The 12,122-nt window shown below is 35.7% G+C and overlaps 2 protein-coding genes across 7 annotated transcripts; one reads left to right on the forward strand and one right to left on the reverse strand.

The window, feature by feature from the left end:
• Window positions 1-705: 705 nt before the first annotated feature.
• On the reverse strand, window positions 706-3,125 carry LOC105960425 (uncharacterized). Of its 5 annotated transcripts, XM_088819794.1 has the most exons (5): window positions 2,681-2,861; window positions 2,515-2,542; window positions 2,413-2,435; window positions 1,940-2,018; window positions 706-1,748 (listed from the first exon to the last, which is right to left on the reverse strand). In XM_088819794.1, exon 5 carries the CDS (start codon window positions 1,737-1,739, stop codon window positions 804-806), a length of 936 nt encoding a protein of 311 aa, XP_088675920.1. In that variant the 5' UTR covers window positions 1,740-1,748; window positions 1,940-2,018; window positions 2,413-2,435; window positions 2,515-2,542; window positions 2,681-2,861; the 3' UTR covers window positions 706-803. The 5 variants fall into 5 exon arrangements, with proteins under 5 accessions (XP_088675920.1, XP_088675922.1, XP_088675924.1 ...); XM_088819796.1 differs by having other exon boundaries at window positions 706-2,018; window positions 2,681-3,125; XM_088819798.1 differs by lacking the exon at window positions 2,515-2,542 and having other exon boundaries at window positions 2,681-2,797.
• Window positions 3,126-4,331: 1,206 nt separating this feature from the next.
• On the forward strand, window positions 4,332-8,755 carry LOC105960426 (guanylyl cyclase 1). Of its 2 annotated transcripts, none has more exons than XM_088819799.1 (10): window positions 4,332-4,669; window positions 5,284-5,540; window positions 5,626-5,750; window positions 6,742-6,853; window positions 7,358-7,432; window positions 7,569-7,657; window positions 7,783-7,850; window positions 8,171-8,243; window positions 8,320-8,395; window positions 8,565-8,755. In XM_088819799.1, exons 2-10 carry the CDS (start codon window positions 5,376-5,378, stop codon window positions 8,619-8,621), a joined length of 840 nt encoding a protein of 279 aa, XP_088675925.1. In that variant the 5' UTR covers window positions 4,332-4,669; window positions 5,284-5,375; the 3' UTR covers window positions 8,622-8,755. The 2 variants fall into 2 exon arrangements, with proteins under 2 accessions (XP_088675925.1, XP_012840051.1); XM_012984597.2 differs by having other exon boundaries at window positions 4,346-4,669; window positions 5,241-5,540.
• The last annotated feature ends 3,367 nt before the right edge of the window (window positions 8,756-12,122 follow it).

Genomic DNA, 12,122 nt, shown 5'->3' on the forward strand with positions numbered 1-12,122 from the left:
CGATTATTTTATTTAAAACATATTTTCATTTTTTTATATTACCCCCGTGCATCGCATTAGAAGCCTCTTTTCATTAATAAAGGTGTTTGATTTACATCATCGACGTGTTTTAGTCATTAAAAAAATTGAAATTAGAATTGATCCCGTATATCACACGGGTGAGTTACTAGTTTAAAATGTCATCCAGAATAATTCCAAAATTAGGTTATTAGTTTTATGTCCTTTTAATTTAGTTAACACTAGATAATTTAATTAAATTAATAAATAATAAATAAAGCTGGTTGTCTAATATTAACTGACCAACCAATTTTTTAGCATATTATAAACTATTATCAACCCAATTATACATAAATTGGTTGATATTATTGACCCAACTTGAATGAATTGATTGATGGCTGATTATTCATAATATAAAAAGTATGGATCAAAATAAGCTTGTTAGTGGGGTCATTTATATAAATGATATAATAGTAGAACTCATTAACAGAAATGGTGTGTTTTTTTTGGAATTTACAAAAGTGGCGTAAACCTCCACTTGTAGAGGCGATTTCTGGCCAAAAGTTTGACAAGGCATAAATCGCCTCTAGGAGATGTGATTTTGTTTTTTTTTTTTCTTTTTTTTTTTTATCAATATATATATATATATATATATATATATATATATATATATATATATATATTTTTTTTTCTTTTCTAAATTAAGAATTTAAAATTTAACGTCATACATAATTAAATAAAAATTAGATAAATGTAAGAATACATAGATATCAAATACACAATGTCAACTACTAAAAACAAGAGCATCAATGACGTCCGAGATGTCCACCGGTCCCACATCTAGGCGGACGCCTGTTTTTACTCTTGAAAATCATCCCTTTTTCAATAACACCTTCATCGGCATCGTAAAACTTTGACAATTGCCCGTCTGGAATATCAAATGAGTCCGCCATCATTTCTTCATAATCCATTGAGTAGAAAGGTATTGGCTCGTACAAGTGAGGTTGGTTTTGGGTTGGTGCCACTGATGGCATATTATGAGGAACATTGGCAACATTCTCACCATCATCATGGTCATGGTCCCCGTCGATGTTGTCGTAATCTTTTTGATCGGATGGTTCCGAGTCAACAGGAGGATCGACCCCAAAGAAATCTCCCGGTATGTCTGTAAAATCTTCTGTTGGCTCATTTGTATTGGGGTGCCGGACTTCTCTCCTTGTGCTCGTCTCCCCACGATTTCCACCACCAAAATTTGTCGGAGGTGCAGATGTTCCAGCACCAAAATTCGTAAATTGCATGCTAGAAAATCCTTGTGTGACAGCAACCACTTTCGGACTCAATTGTGAGACTATGTTGTAGGGCTCATTCAGATCGAAAGTTAATTGTGGAGGCGGTGCATTATTGTATAATGGGATGGTTTGAACAAAAATGTCCATTGAATCATTCCCTTCTTCCGGATCAAGAAACATTTCCAAATCTTGATCCGTACTAATTTCACACAGCATTGATTTAACCCTATCCCCATATAAGCGAAAAAGTTTTCCCCGAACTTTTAGAGTGAACCTAGTATTGTCTATTTCGAATCGTTCGTACAAGTTCGATAATAGTAGTTGGAAAGAAGTATCCCTTCTAATTCGAAAAATTGCTTTGTGAGGACAATCGTATTCCACCGACCAATCATCTTGAATTATATTACCCCCAATATACACGATTACTTTGACTCGGCTCTTATTAGGTGCCATTAAATTCACCTATTTTTTATGGTGAAAACAAATATAATTAATTAAAAAATTTATTATCAAACAATTAATATTAAAATTCTTTAACTATATACAGTTCCAAAACCCAAACAACATAATTATATTATGCTAATAATTATACTATACCACATTTTACGCAATGAATAACATGTCATAAATTTTTAAAAAGCACTTTAAAATACCTGAAATTAGTATATGATTAGATGTTAAACAATCCATTTGTTCTTCGGATACAACTCGATCCTCTCGTTCAATTGCAATCTAACAAAAAAAAATAGTACAAGTTGAAAAAAAATTCACACAAAAAAATTTGAAAACACACACTACTCAACTATATGTTATTTTAGGAATTATGCTCCAACCAAAAAACAAGTTGAAAACTAACTAATTTTATAAAAATGGAACTAGAATGTAAAATTACCTAAAATTATCTACAAATATATATATAAATCAACTCACGAATTAAATTTCTATATATATCTAATTAAATTTTAAGTATAACTTAAAATTAAGCAAACAACATCATTAAATTGGTCCGTTTCTTCAACCCACACACTATGAAATAACTCAACAAATAAAACACGAAAAAAAGTACATTCAATTTTTTACAAATTGAAATGAAAAAATTACATATACTAAACATATTAGAACATACCTTCGTATTTTTACTTTCACCTTCTGCAAAAGAAATTAAAATTAGTACAATATTTTAAAAACAAATTAAAAAACGAAAAATTATAAAACTAACTAAACATACCTGTATTTTATAATTTTCTGTTACAAAACTGAAAATATATAAATAAACAGATTAAGTTAATATAACATTATAATAACAACCCCGTGTTTTAAAAACATTAAACAACATTATTTAAAAAAAAAAGTTAAAAAATTTGCTAAAGAAAAAAAAAGAGTTCACGGAATACCTGGGTTGAAAATTCTATGTTGAAAATTTGCGAAGAATGAAGAAGAAGAGAAGGGAGTAAAAGCAAACTACCCCCTCCATTCACGTGCCAATTTAAATGCAAGATTGGCCCCACCCACAACCCCTCCTCTCGATTATTGGTGGCCGAAATAAAGTGAGGCTGCTTTGCAGCAGCCTTTGGCAGAAATCGCCTCTTGAAGAGGTGGTTTTTGTTTTTGCAGAAATCGCCTCTGCAAAGTGCGATAGCAGTCCGTGATTTTTACTATGCAGCCATCTCGGTCGTTCATTTTTTTCCTCTCAATCTCACCTGTTAATCACTACCAAACAAAAAAACAAAATACCTGACTTCTTTTGGCACAATTCTCTATGCATGCCAGAAATCGCCTCTACAAGTGAAGTTTTACGCCACTTTTGTAAATTCCAAAAAAACCACACCATTTTTGTTTATGGATTCTACTATTGCATCATTTATATAAATAACCCCTTGTTGGTGGGTAAAACCGGCCCACAAACAACCCTACTACCAATGACTAAGTGGGACACATCATCTAATTCTCATTGAATATGTTCAGCCCATTCCTAGACACAATTGTAGGATAAGTTATTATCACATGCATTTCGATATAATAAACATTTATATGTCATGAGAAAGGGTAAACAACTACATAAATTTAATTGGAGAGGACGATAGTGATTTTTGTGCATTTTTGGGAAATAAATATATGGACCCAACTGTTCGTAGATTTTTTTTTATATAATTGCACTAATTAATTAGTCGGTTGGAAGGCAATTCTTGGCCCACAAACTTATAAAAGACATTGAAAATTACCAACCCATCCACCTAAGGTCGAATGGAATTGTGGAACACATTGGAGTTGACTTTTTCAGAAAAAAAATATTTTTTTTGTCAAGTATAAAATTAATTCTAATTCCTATTCCAAAAGTTTAGAAATCTAGAAATTCATTCTAATTCTAAAAGTTATGAAAATTGGAATTTCGGAAATCACGTAAGTTTTAACAAAAAGTTTCGGAAATATTCATAAATTTTCAATAATAAGAAAACCCACTTTCATAAAATCATAAAACTAAAACGACTAATACAACTAATACGGTAAACTCTAATATTTTATAAAAAAAATATAAAATAATTCAAATTGCACTAGACACCTATTTCAATTTCAAATAACACAAAAGTATAAATCATTGAAATGATAAAATCGAAACTATGGAAGAAATTAAGGCTTTCTTTTCTTACGTGAGAAAAAGGAAGGGAAATAGTTCGACTTTCCAACATGGCCCATTAAGATAAAAATAAATATATAATTTGTTACACTAATTAAAATAAATAAAGTCTTATATAAATTGGTATATTTTTCCAACTATATTGGCGTATTTTTCGAAAAATAAATCGAAATTTTTGGAATTGATTTTAGAAATTAAATCAGATCGGAAATTCCAAATATATTTTAAATAATTTCAATTCCAACACAAAAAAAATCAGAAACATCGAACAATTCCATATTTCAGAGATGGGCATGAAAAAAATTATTCCAAAATCGAAACTTTTTAGACGAAAAACTGGCGAAAATTGGAAATTCCCTTCCACCCCTACTTTTTACCAACTCTAGAAACGTTTTCATCACCGCCCACCCACCCGCAATCTCCCAACAGCAAGAAAAGAAAGTTCATTTACAGCAAATAAAAAAAGAAAAAAAAGAAGAATAGAATCACGCACTTGTTCTTCTCTTATAGGCCTTTACATTTTCATATATTTTCATTGTTATCCAAAACTAGATATAGATATAGATATACATATACCCCCATTTTGTAACCGAACGAATGAAACGCCACTCCTGACAGCCCCTTTTCTCTGCATCCCTTCAATTTTGTCTTGAAAAAGCACTTTCTGCTTTTTCCCTCGCGAAAAAACAAGACCCCTTTTCCAATTTCTCTTTTTGTTATCTCTGCAGATAATTTGATTTACCGTGAGGTAACAATTATTTTTTTTACTATTTTCTGGTTAATTGAATTGGGTTGGCGTTGAAAGTTTCTTTATTTGTTTCCATCATTTATTTATTTATTTAGATGAGACGTTTTGTTGGTTGTTAATTGTTTGTTGGATGTTTTGACTTTGATGGTACGGTTTGTTTGTTGAATGAATGATAGATGGCAAGTGATTTTTGATTTTCTTCGGATTGAGCCAAGGTTTATCCAATATTTTTGCTGTGGGTTTTGACTTTTGATTGTTTCTGTGTTCTTGCATATGAAATTCTTAGTATTATTGATTGAATTTACTCGTTTTCCGACCAAAAACAAAGGAACAAAGAAAAGATTAGAATAACATTTAAAAACAAATTCACACAATTGACCGATATTCGTAGATTTCTTAATGTGTGTACGAGAGGGATCAAATTGTCATCTGTTTTATTTTCATCAGTCGATGATCTTGATTTGTAGTGATAAATTCGTCTTCTACGTATTTATTTTTTTCGTTTTGGGATTTCCTTAAATTTTTGTTAGTGTCGAATGGTAGTAGCGTGAATAAGCTTCTTTGATTACAGGCAAGGGTCGTTGATTTTCAAGCTATCTTTGCTTGACGTGGAGTTTACGAAGAGGGATTCACATATACTGTTGATACGGATTAAGTTTCTAGTGTTGATATATTGATACGAGAGATACTACTACTTAACCGTAAGATGTGGTCTATAAATCTCATCATGAACAAACTTTTGAAAGCGTACGAAGAGAATTTCGATTGGCCAGCTGGCGATCATTTCCACTTCGTCGAATCGTACAGTATTGAAAAGTCGTCGTCAAACAAGGAACAGAGCAGAACTCAAATATTGTCCCACTTTATTGAAGTAAGTCTCGAGCGTTTTCTTCTTCCTTCCATCGTTTTTTTTTTGTTTTGTTTTCTATGATTTGAACTGTGTTTGTTTGTGTCAGGTCCCTCATATAAATCAACAGCACTCGTGGGATTGTGGTCTTGCTTGTGTTCTAATGGTTTTGAGACTGCTCGGTGTTTACGACTGTAATATTCAACAACTGTGCGATCTCTGCAGTACAACAAGGTATATTATTCTTTTCACCACACTTTTGAAGCTCTCACCGATTCATTAATACCCTTTTAACGGTTTTGAAGCTTATTATGTTTCGGCTTATATGTTTAGGAGCGTAGTAGTCTAGAAAACGATGCCTTTTAAGCTGGTGTCTTAAGTTAAAACATTTGAGTAAATTACGGCCACCCCTAAGGTAAGGTCAAATTACGAAAACCCTCCTCCTGTTTGGGTAATTACAACCACCCCTCAACAACGATCTTCTTACACGTCCATCCTTATGGTGTCAAATTCAACATGGTGGAATGTTCTCTAGTTCGTACTCTTTTTGTACAAAAATGCAGTTTTTGATGCACCACAGTCTGATATTTACAAGTCAAGAGACACGTCTTATTATCATCTCGTTTCATTATGTGGAGCTCGAATGGGATAAAACGGGTACAAACTGGAGAGCATTCCACATATGTAGAAGATTCCGCTAAATTTGACACCGCAAGGGCGGACGTTCAAGAAGATTCATAGTTGAGGGGCAGTTGTAATTACTCAAACATGAGGGTTTTTTTCGTAATTTGACCTTACCTCACTGGGGTGGCCGTAATTTACCCAAAACATTTTAAACCTTAGTTCATTAGAGTTTGGACATTTTTATTTCGTCGAATCATATTTGCTCTGGCAATGTCCAAACGTCAAAGTGAGTTTGCATTCCTTTAATATAAATTCAAATTAACTATAGGTGCTCAAAAAAAAAAAAGAAAAAACTGATTTGGAACTGCTAGTAATCTTTCCGACTGCTATTAAATCGAATGTCTTAATCAAATGTGTATAAGCTGTGTTTGTCATTTTTACTTCTGTCCCGCGCTAATATTTTGTGTATTCAAGATACGAGCAAGTTGTGCCTTTTTTGTTTATTCACTGATTATAGTTATGACATGTATTGAAGTCTGTTGTGCTAAAAAGTTTGGTGAATGAAAGGTTCTGATAGTGTACTATACTGTGCATGTTTCAGTATTTGGACTGTTGATTTGGCTTACTTGCTGCACAAGTTTTCTGTAAGCTTTACGTATTGTACCGTCACATTAGGAGGCAATCCAGATTTTTCTGTCGAGACGTTCTACAAGGTACACACACCCGTCCATTCTCGTTAAAAGAACTTGCTTATGTAAGTTAATGATTTGCTGCATTTTGAGTTCTATTTTCTCGATTCTGAAGATTATATTTTAATCTTTTTTTTATTTAAATATGGCCCATTATGTGGATGTAATACGTCGAATCTATCGTGTATTCTTGTTGAATTCATTCTGCTTCATCTGTAAATATTGCTCCTTGGGTGAGGGATTTGTGTGCAAAATAGGAAAGATAAACGAGGAAGAAGGCCATTTTATTTTCTTTTTCCAACTTTTTATTTATTTATTTATTATTTTTTATGGTTATTTATGAGCATGTGATGGTAGTTTGGTAAAAAAAAATATCTTTTTGCAAACGGAAAAACCCTCTCAAAGCAGTTGCAACATTAAGGATTGATGAACTAGTTGGACTTCAAATATTATTTAGAACTGTGTGGATACACTTAATTAACAATCGACATATTCTAAACTTTCAATATTGAAAAATAAAATTGGCAGGACCAATTGCCTAACGATCTATTACGAGTAAATACGCTGTTCCACGAAGCTCGTGAAGCTGGAATCTGTATAGAGGTACAATATTTCTCCGTCTGCTTAATTTTTTAACCTTATTTTTTACTTCTTTTCTGCATACAGTTTCGCAAGTCGTTCTTGTCATTATTTACAATGCTGATTTATTTATGCATGACGCAAATGCTCGTGTTTACAGTGCAGATCCGTTAGTGCCAAAGAAATTTCCGGCTTTATCTTGTCTGGAAAATATGTTGCTATTGCTTTGGTCGATCAGGATAAATTGTGGTATGTCTCATATTTCTCGATAAAAGGGCAGTCATCTTTCTTACTTTCATTTTTGCATGAGCCCTTTTATTTTTGGCAATTTTCGTCCTTTTTTTAATTTATTTTTATTTTTATTTTTCTGGAAGGAGTGATTCTCAGCTAGTGGATGGTTGTGTATCAGACTTCTATAGTTGCAGCAGCCCAGGCTACACTGGTAAGGATGACGTTACTCTTGCACGTGTTTTACTCGACAATATAATTTCACACTAAAAATCATTATATTACAGTTTTCTACAAGTTTCTATTAGTAAAAATCTTGAATATAGAAATAGTGCATCGAGAATTTTATATGTCTGACAATTCAAGACACGTATCTATATTTGAACTTCACAGTCTTGTTTATTGTGTATTAAACGTCTCTTTTGTGTGTGTACGTTTAATTTCAAACATAATAAATATATATTTTTTTATCTCAGTAATTGTCATATATTCGATTTTTTGCACTGATTCAGCGTGTATGGTCCGTCCGTACAGGTCACTACATTGTTATTTGTGGCTACGATGCTCTTACAAACGAGTTTGAGATTCGAGATCCTGCCAGCTCAAGGTTATTTTCGCTTCTTTATTTTTATATAGTTAGTCCTCGAACTTCATTTCTAATGAATTAATTTTTTTTTTGGCAGGAAAATTGAGAGGGTTACGTCGTGGTGTTTGGAACAGGCCCATAAATCTTTTGGCACTGATGAGGATCTTCTGCTGGTAAATTTCCTAACTATATAAATTGTTTTTTTTATTTTTTTATTTTACGAAATAGTAAAAATATTTTTTTACAAAAAATTATATTACATTAATACATACTTAAACATCTCTAATCATAAACAAATGATGTTTAACACTGGATTGATCTCTGTGTTGAACTGCGGTGCAGATTTCTGTTGACAAGGGCGGAGATAGAGACAACCTTGTAGAATTCTTTTCCTTGTAAGATTTGTTATTCCGGGGTTCGATATCTATCCTATTTTATTTCGCTCGTGACTTGTATTTCTATCTGTACATTGATTGTATATATTGTCATTAGATGATTTCTGAAACAAGAAAACTTGTTGATTTTAGTGAAAATGGTGTTGTGTTCTCGGTTACTGTAATTAAATTTCTCAATACAAATTGGCTATATTCCATTTCTATATAAATGAGGTAAAATAAGTTGTTTGATGTTTATACAACGGTTTTGAAATCTGGACCGGATTGTCCAGTTGAATTGATTAATCGTGACCATTGCTTTGCCCGGTCTGGCTTGGCCGGTTTGACCGTAAATCAAAACGTGATATAAATAGGGTTTTGTTTTGCCGTTGTGGGGTTTTTTGTTTTAAAAATACTAGCATTTTCTTCTCGTGCGATGCACGGGAACATATTTTAAAAGTGAAAAAAATTGATCAATTTAACAAATTGAATTTTTATCTTTATTTCTTAATATTTGAGATATACATATATTGATGAAAAATAACAGATTGAAGCCGGAACGATTATTCACGGTTCAGTGTTAATTTTGATAATTGCTGAAAATATAGTTAGAAAATTAATAAAAAAATATTAAAAATAAATAATTATAAAAATGTCATTAGGGTTTCTTAGGGACACCCAACGTTTCTTTCTTTAACATATAAGATAAACAAATGAAGTGGCGAAGAAGACATCTATTTATTGGCTAGTTGAAAAGAAAAAATCAAAATAAAAAACTTTAAAATTGGACAAAGAAAATCCTATAATATTTGAAGTGATTGGGTTGTGGAATGATATGTGTTGATATATTGTGTGTATGAAAGAAAAGTAGGCTTGATTTACGTTTCTGTGGGAAGAGCGTAATGAGTTCATGTATATTGTCACGTACTTGAAGCTCGATCAAGTATGCAATATCCATTTTGAGGTAAATACCATTGACTTTAATGACTTTTCCACACACCAAAGTTTCATTTTAAATTAGTGAGATTCCCTAGACAAAGATTCCCTCAACAAAGATAATCTAGTGTATTTCATAGAGTGTATATCTACAAACCTTATCTGTAAGACCAAATTACGCTTCATTAGATGTGACACATTATTAATTGTAGTTTAATGGAAGAACGTCCAGGGGCGGATTCAGGAGGATTTGGGTGGGGGGCGAAAAAAAAGTTTTAGGGTAAAATGGTATAAAATTTTAACTTTGGGGGGGGGGGGGGCTTAAGTGTATAAATGAATACATAAATAACCTAAAATATTAAAAAAAATAAAAAAATAAAAGGTAAAAAGAATTTTTTATGCTGGGGCGGGATGTCACGGACTTGTTCCTTCAACAACGAGCCGTGCGGCCTTAGCTCCTTCTCACCCCTCGCGATAGCTAAGTCAGCCTCTCCCGAATGTGTTGCGAATACTTAAGTGATGGAAACGAAGAAAGAAATTAAGAAGACAAGAGAATAAAAAAGTACTGCTTGAGTGCTTATTGTATTTCTTGGATTTTTGTTGGATGATTACAAATGAGGACCCTACCTCTATTTATACAAGACCACCTCCTCAATGGACAGTGGAGATCGATATGATCTAACGGTTGGGAGTGGAACACTCCAAAGAATCCCTAAAATGTCTCTACCTACCACCACCTACCTCTATACATTTGGGCCAACTTGGGCCTAACCCTATTTGGGCTAAGTCTTTGACTCTTTAAGCTCCCCAACCCAAGGGAAATTGGCAAGGGGTTGGGTCAAAACTAGCGGGCCGTGACATCCTCCCCCGCATAATCCGGCGACGTCCTCGTTGCCTCGAACAAGTGGAGACGATCTTGAAATTGCCACAAGTCTTCCTTCGTCTCCCACGTTGCCTCGGACTCGGGTAATCCCTTCCATTTGATGAGGTATTGAATACTCGGTGGACTCCCCTACGTCGCTTCAATTGTCGGCCGAGCACTTCCTCGATCTCCTTATCGTATGACTTAGTCATGATGGGTGGTGCTCGGTGCGACTCTCCTCGGCTCGGGTCTTCCTTGTCTTCGTGATAAGGCTTCAACATACTCACATGGAAGACCGGATGGATTTTCAAAGAACTTGGAAGTTCTAGGCGATACGAAACTTTACCGACCTTGGCGATCACCGGGAATGGTCCTTCGTACCTTCGCACAAGTCCCTTGTGCATGCTCCGTAATGCCTTGAATTGTTGGGGTAATAGTTTCACCATCACTTGGGCCCCAACGTCGAACTCCCGTGGTCGCCGTTTCTCGTCCGCCCATTTCTTCATTTGTCGCCTAGCCTTCACAAGGCACGCCCGGGCTAAGTCGGCTTGTTCCTCCCACGACTTAGCCATCTTCAATGCTCCGGGACTCCGTCCGTCGGTTGCCGTAGCCAAAGTATGTGGCGTAAGTGGCTGTTGTCCCGTTGCAAGCTCGAATGGACTCCTCCCCGTGGCTTCACTCCGTTGCAAGTTGTAAGAAAATTGAGCCACGTCGAGGAGCTTCGCCCAATCTTTTTGATTGGCTCCCACGAAGTGCCGTAAGTAGCACTCGAGTAGGGCGTTCACTCTCTCCGTTTGCACGTCGTTTTGGGGGTGAAAACTCGTCGAGAAGCAAAGCTCGGACCCCAAAAGCTTGAAAAGCTCCGTCCATAATCGCCCCGTGAAGCGTGGGTCTCGGTCGCTTATGATGTTCCTCGGTAGTCCCCAATACTTTTCCTCGGTAGTCCCCAATACTTGACGACGTTCTTGAAAAATAACCGGGCTGCCTCCTCTGCGGTGCAATCCCTCGGGCAAGCTATGAACGTCCCGTACTTTGAAAAACGATCTATCACCACCATGATAGATCCGGCCCCCTCGGACTTCGACAAGGCGCTAATGAAGTCCATTGAGATCGACTCCCATGGTCGCTCGGGGATTGGGAGCGGCTCAAGTAACCCTGCCGGTTGTTTATTCTCCACCTTGTCTTGTTGGCACACAAGACAAGTCTTCACATATGCATCGACACTGTCCCGCATGTGAGGCCAAAAGTAGGCCGTCTCGAGATACGCCATTGTCCGTCTTTGGCCCGGATGCCCCGCCCACTTGGTGTCGTGGCATTCCCTTATGAGGTCCTTCCTCAAGCTGCCCCACTTCGGAACGAAGAGTCGCTGCCCCTTTGTGTAGAGTAGGCCGTCCTCTACCCAAAATTGCCTCGTCTTGCCCTCCTTGACGAGTTGGATTAGCTCCTTGGCCATGGGATCATGTTCGAGCCCTTCTCGGATCATGTCGGCCAAGTTCCCCCTTGTCGAGCTAATGGCTGCGAGTTCGGCCTTTCTACTCAATGCGTCGGCCACAACATTCACCTTTCCCGGTTTGTACTCCAACTCGTTGGCATGATCCACCTCCCTCCTAGGTGGAAGTTTGTCGGGTAAAGTCGGTGGCATCACGTCTTGGTTGGCCTCCAAGACGGTTTGGATGATCGGTGGTACGTCCTCCTCTTTGTTGACGGGTGGGTTGTCCTCCTTTAAAG

The sequence above is a fragment of the Erythranthe guttata genome, chromosome 6 (genome assembly GCF_056151865.1).
Source record: "Erythranthe guttata isolate IM_541 chromosome 6, IM_541, whole genome shotgun sequence".
Lineage (NCBI taxonomy): Eukaryota > Viridiplantae > Streptophyta > Magnoliopsida > Lamiales > Phrymaceae > Erythranthe > Erythranthe guttata.

Excerpts from the sequence above, each read along its gene's own strand:
- LOC105960425 (XM_088819796.1), bottom strand. The coding sequence starts at position 1,739 with ATGGCACCTAATAAGAGCCGAGTCAAAGTAATCGTGTATATTGGGGGT.
- LOC105960426 (XM_088819799.1), top strand. The coding sequence starts at position 5,376 with ATGTGGTCTATAAATCTCATCATGAACAAACTTTTGAAAGCGTACGAA. Across the intron at positions 5,541-5,625 it reads TATTGTCCCACTTTATTGAA|GTCCCTCATATAAATCAACA; the intron begins GTAAGTCTCGAG and ends TGTTTGTGTCAG. Across the intron at positions 8,244-8,319 it reads CGAGATCCTGCCAGCTCAAG|GAAAATTGAGAGGGTTACGT; the intron begins GTTATTTTCGCT and ends TTTTTTTGGCAG.